This window comes from Phodopus roborovskii, unplaced genomic scaffold, assembly GCF_943737965.1.
Source record: "Phodopus roborovskii unplaced genomic scaffold, PHOROB, whole genome shotgun sequence".
In the NCBI taxonomy this organism is placed as follows: domain Eukaryota; kingdom Metazoa; phylum Chordata; class Mammalia; order Rodentia; family Cricetidae; genus Phodopus; species Phodopus roborovskii.
Window position 1 is genome coordinate 29,743,663 of NW_026126407.1, and position 25,583 is coordinate 29,769,245.

General features: G+C 38.2%; 1 protein-coding gene across 3 annotated transcripts in view; it reads right to left on the reverse strand.

Annotated features, from left to right (window-relative positions):
• Positions 1–25,583, reverse strand: part of Rnf130 (ring finger protein 130) — a 107,982-nt gene that overhangs the window by 75,174 nt on the left and 7,225 nt on the right. For all 3 annotated transcript variants that reach the window (XM_051180824.1, XM_051180825.1, XM_051180823.1), the window contains exon 2: positions 3,450–3,644. In XM_051180824.1, coding sequence (XP_051036781.1) covers positions 3,450–3,644 — 195 coding nt within the window. The remainder of the gene's footprint in view (positions 1–3,449; positions 3,645–25,583) is intronic.

Here is a 25,583-nt window from a genome sequence, read left to right on the forward strand (position 1 = left end):
CAGATAATTACCACATTCCCAAATAAAATAGGTTATCATTGTCAAATCTTTGAAGTAGAATTATATTGCAGAAATCTTTTTGATCAATTTATCCCTACTGCTTTTTATTAAGACTATATTCATGCTTTTTCTCTAAATAATTATGTAACTTTTATTCAAATAAAACACCGTAATGGTGTTTTGACCATTCTGACCAAGCAGATTTTGGATCTGTCATTAATCTTTCAGTTTAACTCTCAGAGACACCTGACATATCTTTACTAATCAGGAGGCAAAGCACTTCTCTGTTTTATACCTGTCCACTTTTAAATATAGGTTTTACCCTTACAGGCTTTTAATTTCTACTCTGAACACTTAAAATGGGAATAAAAGTAACAACAGGCTATCTTATGAACACTTGACGATGTATCAAAGAAAGATTATTTGAGGATATATAATCTTATTTTCAGGTGGATCTTTGTGAGTTTGAGGCCAGCCTAGTCTACAGAGCAAGTTCCAGGGCAGCCAGGGTGGTTATATAGAGAAACTGTCTCAAAACAAACAAACAAACAAAACAAAACAAAACTCAAAACAAAAAACCAATTCTTATTTTGCCAAATATAGAAAAATAAAGCAGACTAAGTATTCCTGTGACTTTATTCTCCTTTAATGAGTTTGCTTTGTCTCATGTTCCCTCAATATTAGAATAAAACGACAAGTTCTCAGCAGAAATTTATCTTATGCTATTTTTGATCTTTAGTCTGCATTAATAATTAGTTTTAATGAAACATAATTTACATGCCATAGGTTATATATATTTTTTTTAAGATTAAAAAATGTATGTGTCTCTATATGGGTACAGGTATATACAGAAGCTACAGGGCACCATGTCCCCTGGATCTGGAGTTGCAGGTGGTGAGTGCAGTTAGCCACTGAGCCTTATCTCTTCATCCCAGACTGACATGTTGAAGTGTACAACTCAGTAAGTTTATAGCAATGTACAATTACCACCACAATCCAAGTTCAGGAAACTCCTGTCATGCCCAGAAAGTCCCCCCACATTCAATGAATAGTTATCCTTCACACCCATTGACCCTGCTTTTCTTCTCCCTAAATCTGATTTTCCTAGGTATTTTATGTAGGCTGGTGCCAGGCAATAGTTGGCTTTCATGTCTGGCTTCCTCTATTTAACATACTGCTTCTAAGGTTTAGCCATTTGTCAGTGGGGTTTTGAGACAAGGCCTCACTTTGTAGCCCAGGCTAGCCTAAAACTCAATATATAGTCAAGTCTGGCCCCTAGTCCACAGCAATCTTCCTGTAGTTCAGTTAATTCCACTTAGTTGATAAATTGCATTTCACTGTATGGACATAAATTGTTTTATTTACTTAACTCATGAGCTGATGGGTATCCTGGTTGTTTCTACTTTGGTTATTTGAAATACTCTACTAGGACAGTTAAATGTATGCTTTTGTGACACTTCCCCCTCTTGTTTGCTTTCCTTTTTCAGTTTCTCTTGTGTTGGCTGCTAAGACTGCTGGCTCACATGGTAAATCTGTGCTTGACTTTAGAGAAACTGCTGAACTGTTTTCCAAGCTGGCTCCACATTCCCAAAAGCAGTTACATTTACTCCAATGGGTGTGGAATAGTATCTTATTGTTTAGATTGTAGTTTTTCTAATAATAACTGAAATGTCTAACCACTAAACTCTTTCTCTATTGTAACATTAGGTTTATCTTATTATTGATATATAAAGTTTCTCTAAATGGGACTACACAATATGTTTCTAGACACAATGCAATGCTATTTGCCATTACTCTTATGTACACATCTATTATTTGCTTTATAGAAGTTGCAGTTCCTTGGGAATTCACCCCATATTCTACTTCTAAACCTCTTTATTTTTGTTACTATAACTGATGATAAAGAATTATGTGGTCAAACAAGTCCAGCAAATGGTTTTATCAAAGAGTTATTCCCTCTAAGACATCTCAGAGACCTCAATATAACAATGAACATGAAGGCCCTCCAAGCATTTCCCAAAACTTTGCTTTACATTTTTTTCTTCACTGGGCCCTCAACAGCATCTCAGAATAAATGGATGTTGTGAGAAGTGCAGATGAGAACTCTGCATTATCTGACAAACTTCCTGCTCTTCATGTGGGTGGGGGTGTAGTGCATGCATGTGACTATGCAAGTACATATATGCAGGGCGTCTGGAATCTTCCTCTACTGTCCTTTTACTGATTGTAGTCAGAGTTTCTTTCTGTACAAGAAGTCTGTACAAGAAGTTTTAGCTAGGCTGGTTGATCATCTAGCTCTTGGGATCCACCTGTTCAGGACCCACCCTGTGGAAGGCAAGAATCTACTCCTTTAGTTGTTCTCGTTCTCTCTCTCTCTCCTCTCTCTCTCTCTCTCTCTCTCTCTCTCTCTCTCTCTCTCTCACACACACACACACACACACACACACACACAAATAAATGTAAAAACAAACAAAACTTGGGGTATTTTCTTTAAAAAAGGCAATTTCTTAAGTAAGATATTATAATCTTCATGAATGTAAAGCTAAATTAAATCCCAGAAGCTCAGAGCCAGGCTCATGAAACTGAATAGACATTAGTAAACTTGGGTCTAACCCTCTTTTGCAGTCTCTACTGGCTTTAGTCTTTGGCTCTGTAAGACTGGGGAAGAACCTACATCATACATGACTATAAGGACTGCCCCAAACATCTATTTGCTTTTAATTATTTTTATTTATTTGTATGTATGTGCATACACTCTGGGTGTGTATGTGTGTCTCCAGAAGATAAAAGGGCATCAGATCTCTTGGAGCTGGAGTTACAGACAGTTGTGAGCCACCTGACACAGATGCTTATAAACAAACTTAGGTTCTCTGCAAGAGTAGCAACTGTTCTTAAGAACCCACAGCAAATGGTGGGCACATACACACGCACATACACACACACACACACACACACACACACACACACACACACAGAGTAAATGCTCAGTAAATCACAACTATTGTTATACAAACAATTACTCTAAGTACTTCACACAAGAAATGAAGAAATGGTATTTTACTGCTGTATGCACTCATTACTAATGCAGCTTCAACACTTAGTCTAATGACATAGAAAGAACCCCTCCTGGACAGGTAACTGTTGAGCGTGCACAGCAGTATAGAGAAGGACTCCATACTAAGCACAGGATAACAAGTCCTCACACAAAGAGCAGAAGAACAAAACTACCATGAGATCAATCCCAGCCAGCCATTATACAGATTTTTTTTTTGTCATTATCATTATTAAAGAAAAACAACTGGGGGGGGGGGGGAGAGACATGTATCTCTACAAGTGCAATACTAAAAGTTAATATAATCATGGTTATGGTTTCACCAAAGGTATAAGAATGCACAAAGCAATAATTTAAAAAAAGAAAGACAAAATCTAAAGCCCTTTTTCCTGTTTACCTGGATGAGTCATGGTGACTGGCTCCTCTTTAGATTTATTATTGTAGATGACTACAGCAACCGCATTGTGGAAAGCAGCCCGTGATATTTTCTCTTTAAAGGTGCAATTTCCTCTTTGCAGCAAGGCAATCCACTGTTTGATATTAGGAGGGACAAAGAACCGTGTTTGAGGATCACAGCCCAGATGATCAGCAACTAGATAACAAAAAGAAAAGCGCATTAAAGATGAAGTCGGTAAGTCTTTATCAAAGTGTCCTGCTGTTCTCCAAATACTATGCAGATCCTCAGCTCACTGCAGCAAGACTGTATGTATTCCACAAAGGAGAGCACAATGAATCTAATCAATGCCTGTAGGACACAGAGAGAGGCTCCATTAAAATGCTACTTGCATTACAAAGGAAAACAATGGAAACTTTTTTGTTTTTGTTTTTGTGTTTTACTTTACATATAAAACAGAAATGGCCAGTAAAAAATGTAAAAACCAGGGTACATAGACTGAGAGAAGAAAAGACAAACAAAGAAACCTCGGGACAGTTCTTGCCCTCTTCCAGTCCATTCATTTGCACTTACTAGCATCTAAACACGTCTGCTGCTGCCACTACCACCACCAGGCAGAAACAAGAATTTTGCTTGGGCTAAGTGAGGAGGCCAAAGTAATCTTTAATTCAGCTACCAAGTGATCATGCTGAAATGCAAGCACGGCAAACAAAATTTAAATTTGGGCCTTTATTTACTAGTGAAAATAATATGAAGAAAAACAAAATCACTCCTCTACTTTATATTTATTGGGAAAGTAAGTCTACAAATCTGCATTTCAATATATACATAGGATACAGGGAGACAGCAGACTATCCTTTAGTCCTACAAATTACATAGCCATAGTTCTAGACTTTTAGAGAGACTTTGTTCCAAATGCTTACAAACACATTTGATTTGGTCAAACTAAGTTCTTCAATCTTTGATCCCACAAGATAATTTCCACAAATCCACTAAGAAGCCCCTACTTCTCCTGCCCATTTAGAACAAATCAAAAATGAGAGAAAAGGAGAAAAGGAGAAAGAAGCTACCAAAGGCGGGGCTGCAGACCATCAGCCAGCAAGCAGGGGCAGAGAGAATGGGGTACAGAGGGTAGAGGCCTCCTGCTTGCTGTAGTTCATCAATATTAGTCCTGTGTGTACTATAGACAAAAGAAGATCACACAAAGGGTAACCTCATAGGCAAACAAATCATAACTAAGTAGTGAATGTTAGTAATAAAGGATAATTATAATTTATAAAGAAAGAACACTACTAGGAAAATGTTTTCCATAAGCATGCTACAAAGCAAAAGAAAGCATATGCTTGTATGTGATATGAAAAGTCACACCTAACGTTCCCACTTAAATTTTGTTCATTAATTTTTCTTATAAAGGAAGGAGGGAGGGAGAGGGGTGACACATAAGAACATTTTCTATGAAAGAACTTTAGGTACATAGTAAGGTAGGAGGTAAATGCTTCTACAATGTGTCATGATAGGTACCTGCTATCTGCCTACAACTTCTGCTCCTTAATACATTACTCTTTCATTAATGAGACAAAGGGTAGTGTGTGTGTGTGGAAAGGGAGGATAACACAATAAGTACAAATTGCTGGGGATGCAGTTCATTTGAGTAACACATATAAAGACCTGGCTTCTACTCTCAGCATCAGAGAAAACTTAAATTGGGAAGAAGGAGAAAAAAAAAAAAAAAAAAAAAAAAAAAGCCTATCAAACAATTTTCCTCAACTACTGAGAGATATAATCATCAAATTATGGAACTTTAAAATTCTGAAGCAGATTGTTTAGCTCCAGCAGATAATTCTGCTGTTTTAAAATACAAACATCAAAGAGATGATGATAACCCCTTAAGTCTTAGGAAACTGCCCAACACCATATCCAAACGGGGCAACCAAAACAGATTTTAAGTGTTTCATCTGTTATTTTTCAAAGTGGACTGCTATATAAGCCCTAGCAGGAAATGCAGATCAGAGAATGCCCAAAAGGATCTGCAAATTTGTCTTATATGAAGCTTCCATTTTCTGTGTCATTCTTTCTCTGGCTTCACATACTTATACAATGCAACCAAGAGGAAACTATGTAATTATGGAACCAGCACTAAAGGGGTACAAAGTCTAAACCAACTACTTACTAGCTGAGCAACTGTGATGGATTTCTTAACCTCTCTGATTTTAAATTTCTACTTAATACAAAACTGGACTTGGGCTGGAGAGATGGCTCAGAGGTTAAGAGCTCTGGCTGCTCTTCTTAGAGGTCCTGAGTTCAATTCCCAACAACCACATGGTGGCTCACAATCATCAATAATGAGATATGGTGCCCTCTTCTGGCCTGCAGGCATACATGCAGACAGAACACTGTATACATAAAAAACAAAACAAAAAACAAACAAACAAAACTGGACTTATTACTGGTGGTGATAGGGGATTGTACCCAGGACCTCACTTAGACTATGCAAACATTCTACCACTGAGCTACACCCTGAGCCTGATACACTGTCATCTCAGAGTCACATGTGAAAAAGATAGTAATTTCTTTAGAGTGCCTTAAAAAAAAAAAAAAAAAGACTTTTGTTTCATTGGTGTCCCTCCTGTCTTGCCCTAGCAATTCAGTTTGGTTCCCTGGGGACATTAGAAGCCAGTGTTATGTGAAATCCCACTGTGGTTCTGCAATAGGCCATGTTCCATGTTTCTTGGCTCCTAAGTACTGGCTGTCCTTCTGACAGTTCAGTCTACTGAGAACATCTCTAGTGTTTTCAGGCTGCAAAGGGACGGTAAGGATGTACCAAGAAAAATGCATCAAACCTACTGAAGAGACCTTTAAATTCTATAGGAATTCCTACCCTCTAAGAATAGATTCTAGAACAACTGCCGGACCCAAGCGAATTCCAACAACAGACTATATATATATATATATATATATATATATATATATATATATATATATGCAAAAGAATATTCCTACTTCACAAAATTCACTCAAATGCAAAAGGTGCCAAAAGCAAAACATCAGTAAGAATGCAATGTGTAACACTAAGGATGAGACATGTGGACTCCTGTTCTAGGAAGTAGTGTTTATTATTCAGAAGAAGATGAGGCTTTCACAACCACTTAATACTGTAGTGTATGTATTCTATCTCAATATTCCTTCTAATTACAAAAAATAAATGAACAATGAAATAGTACCAATAGTTCTGAAACAGCTGCCCATTGTGATTAAGTGGTATTACTACAAATTTAATGTCATTTATTTGTATCTGAACAATTTATTTTGTGAAAACATATTGAAGCATGGAAGATCTAGGCAACTATGGACTATTAAAACATGTCATTAGCAATTCTGTTCAAACTTAGAACCACTTTATTGCATATTCCTCAAATTTCTTAAGATGGTGTTGCCTCTGACTTCTTTGCATTCATTACTTATAGAGCTAAGGAAACTAACAAATCATAATGAAAATCTGAAATTATAGATCATATAAAATATTACACTATATAAGAACTTCAGGCTTGACGATAGCGCAGCAGTGAAGAGATTGCCCAGTTTATGCAAGGCCCTGGGGTAAATCCTCAGCACCACCAAAAGATAGTAACAAAACCAAACCCCCCATATTTTGTTTCCTATATAGACTTTGCTGCTGAATAAAACAGTAATGAGGCTTTCATTTACTTCTTGATAGGCATCAAACAAGCCCAGGATTCTCACCTCAATGAATTGTTTATGCATTTGTACAGGTGCATATGCAAGTATATATACATATACATGTGGAAGCCAGAGGACAACCTCAGGTGTTACCCTCAGGAATGTCTTTCATCTTTAAAACAGGATCTCTGGCTGGACTCACCAATTAGGCTACATTAGCTGGCCAGTAAGTTCCAAGGATCTTCCTGACTTACGAGGTCACAAACATACCCCACCTTGCCTGACAATTTTTAAGTGGGTTCTGGAAAGCCAACTCAGGTCCTATTGTTTGAAAGGCAAGGGCCTTACCAAGCACCTTTGGAGCCTAATAAACATTTTTAAACTTGTGTACTTAGAAGCAAACCAAGTATCAAAGAAAAATAAAATGGGCTAAACATTGTTCTTAGAATTCACAGAACCTATAAGCTCACTGAGGTGGTTATGACTGACACAGTATCAACACAATATGAGAAAACACCAGAAAGCAGAGTGTTTAGAATAGCAGGAAAGGGAAAGAACATATGGTAAAGGGTCAGTGAAAGCTAAACAGAACCCTTGAAAAGTTGTCCAAGCAGAAAGGATGGGGCACGGAAATGACTAAAACACAGGACAGGGCTGGGGATTGAGCTCAGGTGAAGAATGGTTGCCTAGTATGCATTAGGCCTTGGGGTGATCCCTAGTAGAGAAACAACACACACAGTGAACCTTAAATCCACCACACACACAGAAGCACACATGCACTTCACTCCAGGGCGCAACACACACACACACACACACGCACGCACACGCACACGCACACACACACACACGTACACGCACACGGGTGTGGGGTGGATCTTGAACTTGTGTGAGACCAGGAAAGATGAATATGCAGCAGACACTGTAACACAAATTTAAGACGACAGAGTTCTAGAAAGACTTTATTTAGAATGAGAGAAGGAAAAAGTTCCAGTATGAAGAAAATGTAAATATTTAGGGATTTTATTTTATTTATATTATTTGTGGTGCTGGAGATCCACCCCAGGCATGCCAGGCCAAGTGTTTTACTACTGACCTATACTTCCAGCCCTTGAAATGTAAATATTTAAAAGTCTGTGGGCCATTGAGATAGCTCAGGTGGTAAAGGTACCTTCTGCCAAGCTGATGACTTGAGTTCGATCCCCAGAATCTACACAGTAAAAGGAGAACATCAACTTCTACAAGCTGTTCTGACTTCCACATGCACACCATGACACACACTAGTTTATAGATTAAAAAAAATAAGATGAATAAATTATTAAGTAAATGTAAAAAAGGTTATTTACAAAAACTAGTGGGTAAAATATATTCTCCCATTCTAATAGTCTGAAATATAACAGATTTTCATCTCTTAAAAATCAAATTCCTCACATATGGAACAGTCACCCTGTTGTATGTGGGTTAATGGTTTACTCCTTAGCCCTAAGAACCACCAATTTGCTGTAAACCTCTTGGGGAGAGGGTGCAGAAGCAAGAACACAGCATTTCTGCTAGTGTAGGGAAGACAGGTTATAATCTGCTCTGGGCTCACAGGGCCTCTTGCTCTCAGCGCTTATGTGTCTTATTACTACCTCTTACTGGAATGTCCACCCTACCACACTCTCTGAACTTTAGAGTTCTGCTTGAATGTCTTCTCTATCATGGTTTCCTTCCTCAAGGGACTGAGTACGTTATATTTTTCAAGTTGCCATGGTACCCTAGAATCGCACCCCTCTTGGCATTCATTGTACTGTACCAGTAACTGGCTATTTATTTCTGACTCTTTCCTTTCAGAAGGTGTGATCCAGTATCTCCTCCAGTATGTCTGGCACATAGAAAGCACTTAATATATCTGATATAGGGAGAGCTAGGGATATAGCTTAGTGTTAGAGCATCTGTCTAGTAAACTGTAATGCCCTAGTTTCACTTCTTAGTCCATAAAAATAACAAAAAAATTTTGATGTAAGAAGAGTGATCAAGTGAAATTAAGCCAAAAAAAAAAAAATAAATAAAAAGAAAAAGAGAGACTAGGTTTGTTTCAACTATCTTTTCTTCAACATATGTGTTGCATGATGTGCATGTGTGTTGATATATGTGTAGGTGCACACAAATGAGTGTATGTGAAAGCCTGAGGCTGACATCCAGAATCTCCTTGGATTGTTCTCCCCCTTTATACTAAAGCACAATCTCTTGCTGAGTCTGGAACTCACTGTTTGGGCTAGTCTAACTTGCCAGCTTGCTCCAGGGATCCCACCTCTGCCACACCCACCCAGCTTTCCACTGGGTTCTGGGGATCCTAACTGTAGTATTCATGTGTGTGCAGCAAGCATTTCACCTGTGAAGCCATTTCCTTAGTCTCATGCCAATGATTCTTGTTTGATGACTCATGTTTTATCAGTAGATTTCTATAACCAAGTAAAATTAAACTTGCCTGAGTTGAAGGCTTCCATTGGCAGATGTGTTCTGATTATTTTCCTTTTCCTATCTTGAAAGATTATAATCTCTTTAGTCTACAAATTTCCTAGTTCTACCTTGTCTTTGTGTGTTGCAAAAATCTAGCCTTATGATGCAAAGAAAAAACAAAATTCTCTATTTTTATTCCTAATTTTAACTTTTTCTTTTAGTGTCCAGCTACTGGACTTGTATGTAGCTTCCATCCTTTTATCTACTTCTACAGATGGGACCTATTCTTATATTTCTATTCTTCCACTGAGCCAAGATCTATTACTTGCTTTTACTGAGTGTTAAATGTTATTTTTTTCTTTTTTCTGTTCATTTCAATTCCTCTTAACCTTGTATATAGGATCATGCACTGCTTAATGACAGGGACACATTCTGAGAATTGTATGGTTAGGAGATAATCCTTGCAGCATGGATATTATAGGGTATGCTAAGACAAGCGAAGGATGCAATGGCATCACTAAGTTATATAATCTTATGGGGCCACTCAGGTATACACACCTATTATTAAGGAATTGTCCCTATGTGGTATGTAAGTTTGTTCCATTCCTTTAATGCCTGTTTTCCTGGTAGGGTTTGATACCATAACAGAGTAACAAGAGCCCACTCTATTCATTTTGCAGGAACTTCCTATCAATGATCATTCCTGCTTTTGCTTTTCCTCTGCTTAAACCTGCTGGTCTCTTCTATTTCAAATAGTAAAACGAGGATCTTATAACTACCCTTTACTTCTGCCCTTTCAGGAGGGATCGGTACCCACCATGCTGGTGTCCATTTGCCTCATCAATATTTCACTTTTAGCCTTTCTGCCTCCTGCCCACTGGAACTGTTGACCTACACACTTGGCCATCTCACTGAATACTCTTTGTCCTCCAAACTGACTCCAAGGCAGTGCTTCCCAACACTTGGAGTTGCTGAATGTCCCTTTCATAGGGATTGCTTGAAACCACTGGAAAACACAGTTGTTTACATTATGGTTCACAATAGCAGCAAAATTAGAGTTATGAAGTAGCAATGGAAATAATTTTATGGTTAGGGTCACCACAACATGAGGAACTATATTAAAGGGTCACAGCATTAGAAGGTTGAGAACCTCTGTTCTAAGCAATGGCATCCCAGCTGCAATCTCCTCAAAACTATAGATCTTCACAGTTCCCTGGGCTATGCTGTCTTTATTTCTTCTTCTTCCACCTGACCCCTGGTGGTGACTTCTGAGACTCTGCCCCCTAAAACTTAGGTCTAGAGCAGTGGTTCTCAACCTTCTAATGCTGTGACCCTTTAATATAATTCCTCATGTTGTGGTGACCCTAACCATAAAATTATTTTCTTTGTTATTTCATACTGTAATTTTCTATTGTTATAAATCACAGTACAAATATCTGTATTTTCCAATGGTCTTAGGTGACCCCTATGAAAGGGTCATTGACCCCCAAAGGGGTCTCAACCCACAGGTTGCTTTCTCTCTGTCTGAGATCTCCTCAGGAAAATAATTCCTCATAGTTTTAGCCTCTTACTAGTATACCAGAACAGTTTGAAGTTAACTCTTCAAGTTGTCTTCCAGAGTCTGCTTATTTAAGCAAACAAAACACAACACCAGAAATCACACTGAACACAGACCTCTCTATATGTTAGGAAAGTGATCTATCTACTCTGAGCTAAACCATGAATCTCTAGAAATTCTACTTAATCCAGCCATCTGCTTCTAGGCAGCCATGAACTTTAATGTGACATCTATTTATACATTAGCCCTAGAGATATGAGAGTATGAGAGAATGGGAGAAGAGAGATGACCATAGAGTAAGCCACACAGAAGTATGGAACCTAAGTAACATATTTGAGAGAAGTATCTCACTGAACCAGGGAAAAAAGGATTCAGACTGAAGGTAGGCTGAAGACAAAGGCAGGTAAGTAGGTAAGTACACAGGAGGTAGGAGGCAGGAGGCAGGAGAAAGATAAAAAGAATGCTATTACCAGGGGAAAGTAGACCTTTCTGTTTTTTTTTTTTTATAAGCCTGCTACTGAATGCACAGGGCTCACTCACATTGGGAAGGACTGTTTACTAATTTGTGAGTTCAGATGTTCACATCATTCAAAAAACACTCCCACAGAAATGCTTGTAACAATACAAGAGCAGTATTTCAGCACCCCTGCACCCAGGAAGTGGACATGTATATACCATCTACATCAAGTCCTTCTCACATCTCACCTTCATCCGTAGTCTCCACCCCTCAGAAATTCTTCTAAGGAGCATATTAACAGTAAACTTACATATGAAAACATTTTTCTATTCTCAATCTTGAATGAGTATTAGTTTAAATGTTAAATACAATTAAACAAAAATCAAAGCTCCCTCCAATTATCCTCTACTTTTATTTTTTAACAAAGACAATATGTGTTTAAACATTATTCTACTTATTTTTTTACTTTTAAATATTTTTCTAATTGGCAATTTTTATTTCTTTGGTTATATTCTAAAGAACATATCAAAAGTTATTTCCTTTTTATACAGAATTTTTAAGGAGACAAAAAAATACCTTTTATATACCTACAGTGCTGGATGTATGGGACAGCACTGCAAGAACAGTCGTGCATAGCTCAACTGTCAGCAAGTTGAGCTGTCAATAGCTATCCATTATCGTTTGTCTTCTATACTTAGTTACTATACATCTCAAATGGATTTTGATTATTTTTCACATCCTCAGAACTCAAATATATTTGTTGGATGTTCTCCATGACATAATAAAAAGCATCTTAAAAGCAATTTTAAATGATGGCTAATAGAAATCACTTTACATGAAAAGTCATGTTCAAAAATAATTTCTATTACAACTGATGTAACAAACATCTCATTTGAGAGAGATGCTATAAATCAAAGTAAGTGAAAATATGTAGCTCAGTTCTCAGACAAAAGTGGTACCAGAGTACAACGGGAGTGTTAAGTATTTAAACCACTTCACTGCCTATCCACAAAAGGATTTCAGTATTGAGTTTGACGACTCCTGCAGACCCTTTCTTCACTTGGCTCCTATCCATCATGCTTTCCTCTTGCCTCTGACTATTCCTTCTCATTTTCCAAGGTTAGGTTCTGTCCACTGCCACTTTTCTTAGCAAGCTGCACACATCCACTATTATGGCTTTTTACTGTCACCTACATGGCAATAATGTCTAAGTCTAAATCTCTCTTGAAATTTAGCATTTAACATTCAACCTTCTGCTACTCATGTTTGTACTTCTACTCATGTGATCTTGTGGTGCTAAATTCCTAGCCAACAGCATCATCTACTTAAACACAAGAGATTGGACTCCCTGTTAAAAACCAGGACGTGACTATATAGAGACTCAGCTCAGTCAACAGAGTCTTCTGATTTTGCCTGACACAAGACCAACCAAAGTTAATGACTGACTCAATACAGCTAATGCACACAGGAATCTAGGACACTACTAAGAATTCAGAGCAAAGCTGGACAGTGACACACATTAGTTAGTAATCACTGCACTAGGGAGGCTGAGAGGTTGTCAAGTTTCAGTCAGCCTTGGGCTATATGGCAAGGCCCTGTCTCAACAATTACAACAGATTCAGAGGAAACTAAATGCAGTGGTGTAAACCTATAGTCCTAGACTCTCTGAGGCAGGAGGATCACTTGAACCCAAGGAGTCAAAGCTAGCTTGGACAAGACCCTATCACAAAAATCCAGAACAGTGTCTGAGACATTAACTTTTGGGCAGAAATGTAGAGGACATGGGTACACTTTTGTTTTAGAATCATGTCTTTATTCTAGTACCATCAGTTCCAGTACATGATGGGACACAAAGACTAGCCCAATCTGGTCCAAGGATGTGAAGTACAGGAGACAGGCAAGGAATTGTGTAGTTGATACTAACAGGGCAGAAGACACATGTCGAGGCATTTAAGATGAGTTGTTGAGACAGGCAGTAGGGAAGAGGACAGAGAAGGAGAACAGCCATTAACTCAGCCACTATAAGAGAAAACTGTGTGAATGGCTAGAAGAAATCACACAAGAAAAGGTGGTTTCAACTTTTCTTGTGTGATTTCTTCCCAATTCCTACATTGTTTTATATCACAAAGAATTTTTCCATCTCCAGCACACCACCCTCCTCCTAGTCATCCCTGCACCTCAGTTGAAGACTATTCTTTCCCCAGAACTGCATTGGTAACTTTGTCAAAAGTCAAATGGCCAAACCTAAGAGCTGATGTCTGGATTTGAGTTCTATCCCACTGATCTAAGCATCTGATCACACATCACTGCTGTAACAAGTTTTAGCATCAGGAAGTATGTATCATCGTGTGTGTGTGTGTGTGTGTGTGTGTGTGTGTGTGTGTGTGTGTGTGTGTGTGTAAGCCAAGAAGTGGATGTTGGGTGTCTTCCTCAATCACTCTCCACAGTATGTTTTGAGATAGGGTCTCTTGAAGAATCTGGAGCTCACTGATTTCACTAGGTTGACTGGCCAATGAGCTCCAGCTATCTGCTTGTGTGTTTATATGCCCAGCCTCTATGAGGGTCCTGGGAACCTTGTGCGCAGATGCTACTGAATCTCCCCAATCCCTAACTTTTTGTTCTTTTTCAAACTGTGTTTTTTTGTTTGTTTGTTTTGTTTTAACAATTTTGAGTGCCCTGTGTTTTCATGTGGATTTTAGGATCAATTTATCAATCTCTCTAAAACAAACAAACACAAAAAGGCAAGAAAAACAAAAAGCAAATTGGTAATTTTTATAGGGTTGTATAGGTCAATTAAGAAAGTACTGCCATCTTAAGAATACTGGGGCTGGAGAGATGGCTCAATGGTTAAGAGCACTCACTGGCTGCTCTTCCAGGAGACCTGGGTACAGTTCGTAACACCTACATGGCAGCTCACAACTGCCTGTAACTCTAGTTCCAGAGAATTCAACAATCTCACAGACACATGAATGCAGGCAAAACACCACATAAAGTAGAAAGAAAGAAAGAAAGAAAGAAAGAAAGAAAGAAAGAAAGAAAGAAAGGAAAAAGGAAAGAAAGAAAGAATACTGTTTATACCAGGCATGGTGGTGTACACCTTTAATCCCCTGAGAGGCAGAGGCAGGTGGATTTCTGTGAGTTTCAAGCCAGCTTGGTCTACATCCAGGATAGTCAGGGCTACCCAGAAAAACAACACTGAAACATAAATAGAATACTATCTCTGAATCTATAAATGTTAAAAAAACATCTGTTTACTTAGATCTCCTTTCTTACAAAAATGGTTTGTAGGCTAGACTCTGTGAGTTTGAGGCCAGCCTAGTCTACAGAGTGAGTTCCAAGACAGCCAGGGCTATTACACAGAGAAACCCTGTCTCAAAAACCCCAAAACCCAAAAGTCAAAAACAAAAACAATAAACAAAAATGGTTTGTAGTTTTCACTACCAATACTGTTTTCCAAATGGTATTTTAAAAGTTTTATTGTCTAATTCATTTTGGTATACAGAAGTACAACTGACTTTTCAGTTCTTGTTTTTGATACATTGACTTTATGGCTATTACTTAATTTGTAAAAGTTACTATGGTGGTAATTGATAATAAGAAACTGTTACTGACACTTAATTTCATATCAACACTAGTTGCTTTTCTGCATTTACAACTCAGATGATTCCAAATACATGTGAGGGTCCCTGAATAAAATGTATTACAGTGTTGCAAAACAGCATGTGTTGGGGCCAGTGAGATGGCTCAGTGGTTAAGAGTAATGGCTGCTATTTTTTTCTTTTTTTCCTCGAGACAGGGTGTCTCTGTGTAGCTTTGTAGACCAGGCTGGTCTTGAACTCACAGAGATCTACCTGCCTCTACCTGCCTCTGCCTCCCGAGTGCTGGGATTAAAGGCGCGTTATCACCACTGCCCAGACTGCAGTGGCTGCTCTTACAGAGTACCCTAGCAACTACATGGCAGCTCACAACCATTCGTAACTGCAGTCCCAGGAAACCTGATACTCTCTTGGACCTCTGGGCACTGCGTGAACATGGTGGCACAGACGTGCATGCAGGCAAAACATGCACACACATAAAATAAAAATAAAGGACTAAAAAATTTTAACAATGGCATGTGCTACTTAAACAGTATATACATATACAGATATATAAAATTTTAAACTAAAATGTCTTTTACTAAACTAACAAATGCTCTTAAAAAGCCCTGCAAAGAAACACACACACACACACACACACACACACACACACACACACACACCCAAAAAAACTGGTAGAACTAATACTTTCAACTCCTGAATCTGCTGTCTTTAGTTACCATAAAGGATTAAAAAAAAATTCAAATTGGAAATCCAAAAAACTAGACATCAACATGAAACTATTAGAAATATAGATTTATTCCAGCTGTCAATAATCATTAATCTAGGTACTGGGTCTTAAAATGCCAGCTTATGTCAAAGAAAATTAAGTACATAATACTTCTAAGGGAAATGCATACACTGGAGACACACACATATATAGACTCAAACGGACTAGGCAGGAAGAAACAATGGACATGGGAAGCAGATAAGAACTACAGTCTAAGAGATGAGTGACAGTGGTAATGAATATATAAATCAACAAATTTTAGAGGTTAAATTTAGAGCTTTGGATCACCATGCCAAACAGTGATATAAGGTTGGGGATCTAAAGAGGAAGAGTTTCTGGCAAAACACAACTGGATTGTGAAGATATTAATGATAAAACAACAACACTAGATGGTGTGGGTACAAAGTTTTAAAGGAAAGAAGATGAACTGTCTCAGACAAACACTGGGAATAACAGGGCCATGCTTAGTATGGTTGGTTCAGAGATAACACCCCTTAGGGCAGTACTTGAAACTACAGGACTCTGAAGGATCTCAGCGAATGTCTGTCCAACTCTGGTCTCCTGCCCATCTTTCTCCTCTTAAGCAATTTAGAGAAACCAGAATTCCATAATTATTCTTCCCTTAGGTAATCACAGAAACTATTATCCCTCTCTACTAAAGCAAGTGTAAACCCTAACAAGGTCACTCTATCACTTCTCCCTTAAGAACTCTCATTCATGGAAGGATCCTGCCTAGAAGGAAGAAATGCTACAGAGAGACCACTAAGAATCTGAAGAGGCAGACCCTGCTAATACAATTACTCTTTTTTTTCTTAAACCTAGTTTTATTTTTCTGTGTGTACACACAGTGTGGGTATGCTTGCCTGTTTACTCCTGTGGATGTCTTCCTTTACTACTCTTCACAGTATGTTTTTGAGGCATTTTGGGTGGCCAGTGAGTCCCCAGGATCCACTGATATCTGCCCTGTGGTGATATCCACGAAAAACCTGACAAAAGCTTAAAAAGGGATTCTAAACACAAATGAACAGAGGCAAGCATGGCTTTTTGGTAGCAGCATTTTCTCAGGTGGGCTCTGTTTGTTAGAGGCAAGCAGAAGCTCTTTTAAAGAGAGGCTTCCTGACTCAGCATCAGTGGCAAAAAGCACATGGTTCTTTTAAGAGGCCCTGCTACCAATCAATTAAATGGTGTTTATGAGTAAATGGTGGCATGCTTCTTGGTAGTGTCATGAACCTAGAAACTCTGACACAAAGCCTAGACTCTCAGAAAGCCAAAGAATAGGGTGGGGAAGCTGCTGCTTTAATCTTAGCCATGCTTTTTTTTTTTTTTTTTTTTTTTTTTTTTTTTTTAGCAGATTAAAGACTTATGTAGTCAGAAAAAGATAAGAGATATACAGTAAAGACTGATTCAGATGAAGAAAAAACCTCTAAATGGCTTAGAGTATGTTGGCTTGGGAGAGAAAAACAAAAGGATAAAGAAAATCCTTAACAAAAGAAATAGAGTAGCTGGGAATGGTGGCATACATCTTTAAATCCAGTACTCTGGGAGTAGAGGTAGGCAGATCTCTGGTCTACAGAATGAGTTCAAGGACAGCTAAAGTTACAGAGAGAAACTATGTCTCAATAAATAAATAAGTAAATACATAAATAAAAGAAATAGAGTAAAAAAATAAAAGGCCCCATGAAGATGAAAAATACACAGGGAGTCTGTATACTTTATGTATTGTGTTGTTTTTGAATTATTTGATTGCCAAGGAAGGAGCAACAGCTGCTAAAAGACATTTGATGATAAGTGCTATCAGATTAATCCAACCTATATATTTTGAAAATGCCTTGACTTCAAGATTTAAGGCAAAAGACATGTTATTTTGGAAAAGGGGTTCTGCTTTTGTTTCCACAGAAGATGAAAAGCTTTGAATTCCTTCCAGACTAATAAGGTTTGATCAAGCCAAGACTCCCTGAAGTATTGGCCCAGGTGATCCAACATCCAAAATAGCTGAGATGACGCAGCCCCACAGAATACTACGGCCAGAATTTGGCCATGGTGCTGGATTTTCTCAGGATCCACTTAGGATTGACAGTGCCCCCAAACAGCAGGAAGTAGTTTGGAGAGAACTATACCCACATTCCCAAATATTGTTTATAAATGTTTACTTTCATTTAAATGGGGTTGGTTATAAATGGTTAATGATCACAATATTTCTAAAGAAAAAAGGGAATATGATATAGAAATGAATACTTTGCATTAGTATGGATTTAGGTTTGTTGATACAAATTTAAGGTCAATTTTGTTATATATTTCCACTCTTGTTTAAGTATTGTGTTTATACAGCTCATTAAAAATGTAATGTACAATTAAATATAGATTATAGTCACCTATAGGAGCCAAAACTTATAGTCATGTTAGTTTTCTAGATATAGGGATATATTTAAGATGGATAGATATTCTTCAAACCTTTCAAAGATCTATAGAATATGGCATTTAAAGTGGTTTATTCAGGTTTTTCATGGCAATGAGACACAACTGCTCCTGGCAACACCAATTATGTCAGAGAGGAAGATGGACAACGAAGTTTGCCTTCAATGTGGCAAAACTGACTTTTGGGCAAAGAACTGCCCTAGCCTCAACCGCTGACAGTAAGTATGTTGTCCAAACTGGACATGCAGGACCCACAAGAAAGTGACTGCTGAACTTGCCAAAACAAGGTGAAACAATCCTTCGGGGTTTCTGCTTCATATAAGAATCTGCCAGACATTCAGCAAGACACAGAGAAAAATGACTGACAAACTGTCAATACAGGCGGGACAGTTTCAAATTTCCTGCTTTGCTGAGAAGTCTGCCAGACACTCTAGGCCTGTAGGCTGAAGATGAATGCCCCAATGTTACAGAGGAACTTTGGGTGACTGTCCAGACAGTGAGATGTCTCTGTCAATTCTAGAGTTTATATATTATTCTTCTGAGATCTTTGATAGAGTTCAAGACAGATAGTTATGGTTTGCCTTAATTATGATAAAAGATAAGTTACATATAAAATTTTAGAATCACAAAGATAGATAATAGAATATTTTCTTTAAACTTTGCCAAATGTTAATGAACTAAATATTAACTATAGTTCTTGCTTGATTACTGTTTTGATACACACACACACACACAATTTTACTATATTAGACAGAAAAGAGGAGATGATAGGGGATGTCCTTCTGTATGCTGTGAATATGTTTCTCTTATTGGTTTAATAAAATGCTGATTGGCCAGTACCTAGGCAGGAAGTCAGTTAGTATAGGCAGGGCTACCAGACAAGGAGAATGCTAGGAAGAGGAAGACACCATGTGGCTGCCAAAGGAGAAACATGTTGGAGCATTACACATAAGCCACAGCCTAGTGGCAATACATAGTTTAATAGAAATGGGTTAATAATTAAGAGAGAGAGCTAATCAATAAGAAGCTTGAGCCATCACAAAAGTTTATAATTAATATAAGCCTCTGTGTGTTCATTTGGAACTAAACAGCTGCAGGACCAATGGGACAGAAACTATGTCTGTACTGCCCTTCCAATGCTTCATAAGTGCTAGGGACACAAACTCAGGCCCTCATATTCATACAGCAGTCACTTTACCCACTGAGCCATCTCTCCAGCTCCAGTGGTTAATCTTCGTTGTCAACTTAAAGGAACTGAGTGATGCTTAGGACATCCGTAAAGCAGTGTTTTGGCTATGTTGTTAAGAACATTTCCAGAGACTGGTGGGGACAGGGAGCTGGAACAAGGAGGAGACAGATATTTTTAGTTTCATGGAATTTGGGTTTACAAGACTAAAAGAGTTCTAGAAATTGAGTTCATACAGCATCAATATATTTAACACTAGTGAAGTGTTATCCCCTCAAATTATTAAAATGCTAAATATATATTTATACTGTCACAATTAAAATTTTATTAATTTTATATGATCAAAATACATCAAATACACCTATGAAAGTGTCATAAGGAAACCAATTGATTTTGTATACTGTGCTCATAAAGATGTCTGATAAACAAACAAGGCGGCATCACCTGCTGTCAAGCTCACCCTATCACTCTTTTTTACATTTGTGATGCTGGGACCTGAAGTTGGAGCCATATGCTGGCCAGAAGTGAAGCTGCTGACTAGTCTGTTCTCTCAGTTATGAACTTGCACTCAGAATGATGCTTTCACTAAGACTACCACATATGCTAAGGACACTACAATAAAAATATTTTTCCACAAAAACATCTTCCCAATATCTCTCGTCACTTTTAGAAAGTTCCAACCCCAACAGATGAAGGGACACTGCCTCTCTCTTCTGCCCTTCTGTAACCATTCTCCCCTTATTCTCCAAATTCACTGACTATTTTGAACCTTTTGGTCTTCATGCCCCCCCCCAAAAAAAGGGAAGTGATCTCTTCCTCTCTGTCCTCCTCTTTAGTATCTGCTTGTGCACATACTTCTGCCTCAGCTTCAATACAATTTCTTTAGGGAAGTGATGCAGTATCACAATGTTTTAGAATGCTCATTTTCTCCACTATAGAGTACATATTATACTTACCTTATGTTTCCCAGCAACAGCACACAGGCACAGTATATACTTAAATACTTGACAAATGAATACTTATAGCCACTGCCACCCCTGAATGTAGGATTTCTAGTTTCATGAATTAGTCTGGTGATAACATAGAAACAAGAAACTTCATTACTGGTAAGACCTTTGAGGAATCACCAAAAAGAACAATAAGAAACTAACTATCATGAATAGCACTCCAACACTTACAAATAACAACGAAGAAATGTGCAAACAAAGGACCAGTTAGAATACTGCTAACCATTAGCAAAACTAAAAAAAGGTCATAAGGAAATAATATGTAGATACTGTGAAAGAGAAAACAGTAATTGTAGGCTGTTCAGTGCTGATGTATAGGTACAGAAGACAGAATAATGACTCCCCAAAGATTACATATCTTATCCCTAGAACTTGTGACAATGTTCTTTATAAGGCTAGGAGGAATAAGGTTATAGATCAAAAAGGGTAGTAATCAGCTGACCTTATGAGAAAGAGACCATCTGGAACTATCCAAGTGAGATCCATGTAATCACAAAATTATTTAAGTGTGGGGAAAAGGCAGGTCAGAATGTATGGGAGATTTGAAGATGTAGGGAAAGGGAGGGTTGTGTGCTAAGAAATGCAAGGCAACCCCTGCATGCTAGAAAAGGAAGAATCTTCCTTAGGGCCTCTAGATGCAGTGCAAACTTGCAGACGCCTTGATTCCAGTCCAGTGATACTCAATGTAAACTAGAGGGCTGTTTTTGTTTATTTTTGAGGCACGTCTTACTACCTAGTCCAGGTTGCTTTCCAACTCAGGATCAGCCTCAGCCTCACAACTGGTGGGATTATAGATGTGTATCACCATGCCAAACCTAACTCTAGATCCATGAACCATGTAAGGCTTCAAGATATAATCCAACCTCCCATGCCTTCTCACACATTCTATGTACATCTATATATAAAATACACTTCCTGTAGGAAGGGTCACAGCATGATCTATAAGCCCGAAACACTGGATTAAGATGTAGAAAATATGTTCATGACATTGAATAGCGATACAAGTCTACTAGAAAGAGCAAAGAATAGTGACAAATCAAGATTTAAAAATTGCTTTTTATAGGCTGAATGAACAGGCCGAATGAAGCAAAGATAAAAAATCATGTAGTTTAGAATGAGACTCTATGAAAAAAGACCTCAGGTTTAACCAAGAATAATCTGAGAATGAGTCAGTGATTCAGATCACCAAAATTATCTGCAGAACTTTAGGTATTATCCAGAGATAGAAAGAGATGCACTTCTACACTCACAAAACCAAACCCTACAAGACTGTTCAATTTTGGAGTTTTCCCATGGCTAATTATAAAAATTACCACAAACTTGTTGAGTTAAAACAACAGAAGTTTGTTGTATCATAATTCTGGAAGCCACGAGTCTAAGATCAAAGTATTGGCAGGATTGATTCCTTCTGTAGGTTGGAGTGAAACCCTGTCAGGCCTCTTTTCCAGTTTCTGCTCCTGCTGGCAATCCTTGGTACTCACAGGATGTGAACAACTCTGATTAGTTCCTCTCTCTGGCCCTCTTTTTACATGCCCCTCTCTATATACCCGTTACTCACTAGTCACTAGAATTTTGGCTCATGTTAATTAGTAAAATATAATCTTAATCCTTTTTTTGTTCTCATCTATGTGTTTTTTTATTTTATATAACGAAGTCCAATTAAATGAAAACAAACATTTATACACAATATTTGGGAATTTGGGCGTTGTTCTTTCCAAACTACTTCCTGCTGGTAAGGGGCGCTGTCATGGGGGATTCGAAGAAGATTCAGAAATCCTGGCTGTAGTCTGTAAGGCTGCTTTGTCCAGCTGTTTTGAATGTAGGATCACCTTGTACTCTGTTTCAGGTGGTTTGGCGTGATCAAACCACATTAGTCTGGAAGGAATCCACATCTTTTCAATATAATCTTAATCCTTAAATAATGACATATGCAAAGATTCTATTTCCAAATAAGGTCACACTGAGGTTCTAGGTGGATATGGCACTCCCTTCAGCCTCTTTTATAAGGGCACTAGCCCCATTCATGAGGGTTCCAACTTCATTATCTAATCATCTCCAAAGGATACCAACTCTAAATATTGTCACTCTGGGGAACCAAGGTTCAGCTCAATAATTCTGGGAGAATACCAACATTCAGACCACAGTAACACACAAGACCCCCTGGGTGGAGTGGATGCACTTTGAGACTAAGAGGCTACATTTCTAAGAACAGTCAAAAGAAACAAGAATATGAAGTCCAAAGGTTAGAGGACTTGAGTCATAAGGAAATTCTCAACTACCTACAAACATTTAAACCAACTTTTCTTGGGGATGAAAAATACTTTGTAACACTAAGTTGTCCAAGGATGAGGGTGGTAGATCACTGTCACTGCCTTTGTTTAAGCATATGTTGGTAAGATGCAGCCTTGATGAGAGGGATAGGTTTGTAGATCATCAATAAGTTAAATGCAGAGTCTATGACGATCTCCCATGTCTGTCTCTATAATGTCAAGTATATAGAACTATAAAGCTCCACCAAGAACACAAACTCTCTTTCCCTCTTCCCTCCCTCACCCCCTCTGTGTGCGTGTGCGTGCGTGTGTGCAAAGGGGTATGGGTGGATGAAACACCAGCCATAAGTTACACACTGTACACAAAATTTACAAGTCCCCCAAACCAAAGAGGTACTGAATAGTTTTAGCAAGTAAATTGCTAATACTAAGATGAATGAATGACATAAGTTCAGTCTCCCATTCTAGGGATGAGAAGCCACTGAAGGAATTTAAGCAAGGAGTGACATGGTTGTATAAAATTTTAAGAAAATTCTGGATACTACAAAAGGCTGTTAGTAGTTAAGGAAAAAAAAAAAAAAAACCAGAGACCAAGAAAAAAAGGTGTGGGGGTGGGGATGACAACTACCTCTATCAGAGGCTCTGAAAAAGATAATAAACTGTGAGGAACAGATAATAGGTGGAGTTTCAGAGAAATAAGTAAGTATGACTCCCAATTCTGTCTAAATAATTCGAAGAGTGGACAGTGATTATGTTTACTGGGTAGGGAATACTAGACAGCAATGGTAATAGACTGGGAGATGAAAACAGAACAAAAACTCCACTTGGGACCAAACATTTGGAAAGACTTTAGGATAGTTAAGTAAAAATAGCAAGAAGAATTAAACATATAAATCTAGAATCTACAACTCAGCTGAGGCCAAGTCAAACCATACAAGAAGAGGATTCAGAGAGTTTAATTAGTGTCACTGGAAATCAAATCTAGAGTCTTATGTGTCCTAGACAAATGTTCTACACCCAGGGCTACATTTCTAACCTTATTTTTTGGAACAAGGTATATTGCTCAGGGTACTCTTGAACTTCAGTTCTCTTGCATTAGCTGACATTAATCACACATGTGTGTTACATGCCTTTCTTTTAAAAAAAACGTATTTCTGGATAGTAAGTGCCATTGAGTTTTGCTTAGAGTTTATGATCTCAAACCTCAGGTGAATTAGTATAAGTTTTCTTGCCACCACATCCCACTCCCCATGCTAGCAATCAGCTGCCTTGGCAATAGAAGACTTGGAAATGGAAAAAAAGAAAAAGAAAAAGGAAGGAAGGAAGGAAGGAAGGAAGGAAGGAAGGAAGGAAGGAAGTTTATGCCTTATCCATGATTGTGGTTTTTGCCAAGGTTATCTAGAATAGAGAAAAAGGGGATGGATACATAGGAAGAATAAGAATCAAGTTAGAAGTCAAGAAGAGGCAGAAACTCATTCCATCCAGGAGACAGTTCAATGAACACCAAGTCTGAACCACAACAGAGTGGTAAGGAAGGTACCTTTGAAAGAATAAGACCCGCCAAACAACTTGGTGACTACAACAGTAAATTATTTTATGTCCATGAACCTAGATCTGTCTAGTAAAAAAAAGGCAACTGCATCTCCTGAACTCAAAGATCAAACAGACCCTGAGAAATAGCATGGTCTCTACCATGCCACTAGAGACAGAATCTCAGGCATTGGGAAAATAGGGAACTTATTCAAAGGAGGAAAAACAAAATAGGAAGCAGATTCATTTGCTGAGAGCAGAGGGGAAAGGGTGGGATTTTACATTAAGAAAAGGCAAATTTACTCAACAGTTCATTAACAAGTATACCTACCCCTCACCCCTCTGGTCCCCAGAGACAACCAACTTCTGTTTTTAGTTCTTCTGGGGGCCAACCTTTACAGTTCTAAAAAGTCAGCAGCCATTATTTCTTGGTTTGTCAACTTTACACAGCACCTGTGGATTCAATTCACTTATTTCTCTAAATCTGTTTTGATTTTATTATTTTTTTTTGTTTTCCTGTGTGGTTAACCCTTTCTAGTGTCTGCAACCCCATGAGATGATACCCTGGCTCCCTCGGAGCTATGTAACATGCTTTTCTCTCCTTCATTTCTTCAGCTTTGTCCTACTTGCACGTCCTTAGGTCACAAACACTGACTTTTGGCTCTGAAACTGTATTAACCCCCATGCTTAATCTTCAGAGTATTTCTACACAGTGAAAAACAAACATAAGTAAGATAAATGTTACCATCACCCTATAAATACATAGAAAAGTTGAGTCCTTGTCTTTGGATCTCATTTCCCTTTCCAGGACTCAAAAATCTTATCCTAGATTTAGCTTGCTTTACATCTGGACCAGTCTTAGCTGTTCTTAAAGTAGTTATTTTACTAAAGAAAAGCAGACTCAACATAGCTCATGCTAACCAAACCTTGAAGTCATCTTGCTCTTACTGAAGGTGCAGAATAAACTTAAAGGATGGGGGTAAAATTCAGTAGTAGAGTACTTGTCTAACATGAGCATGGTACTGGGCTCAAGGCCAAACACTGCAAAATAACCAAATTTCCAGATATTTTTTCCTTAGTCATCCCTTTCAGGCAGTAAGTACCTCCCTTTTGTCCTCATGAACACTCACCCTCATCTTTTCTAAAAGATTAGTTGTATCGTGTGGGGGTGACATGTCACAGTATTTGTGTAGAGGTGAAAGGGCAGCTGTTTGAAGCTGGTTCTCACCAAC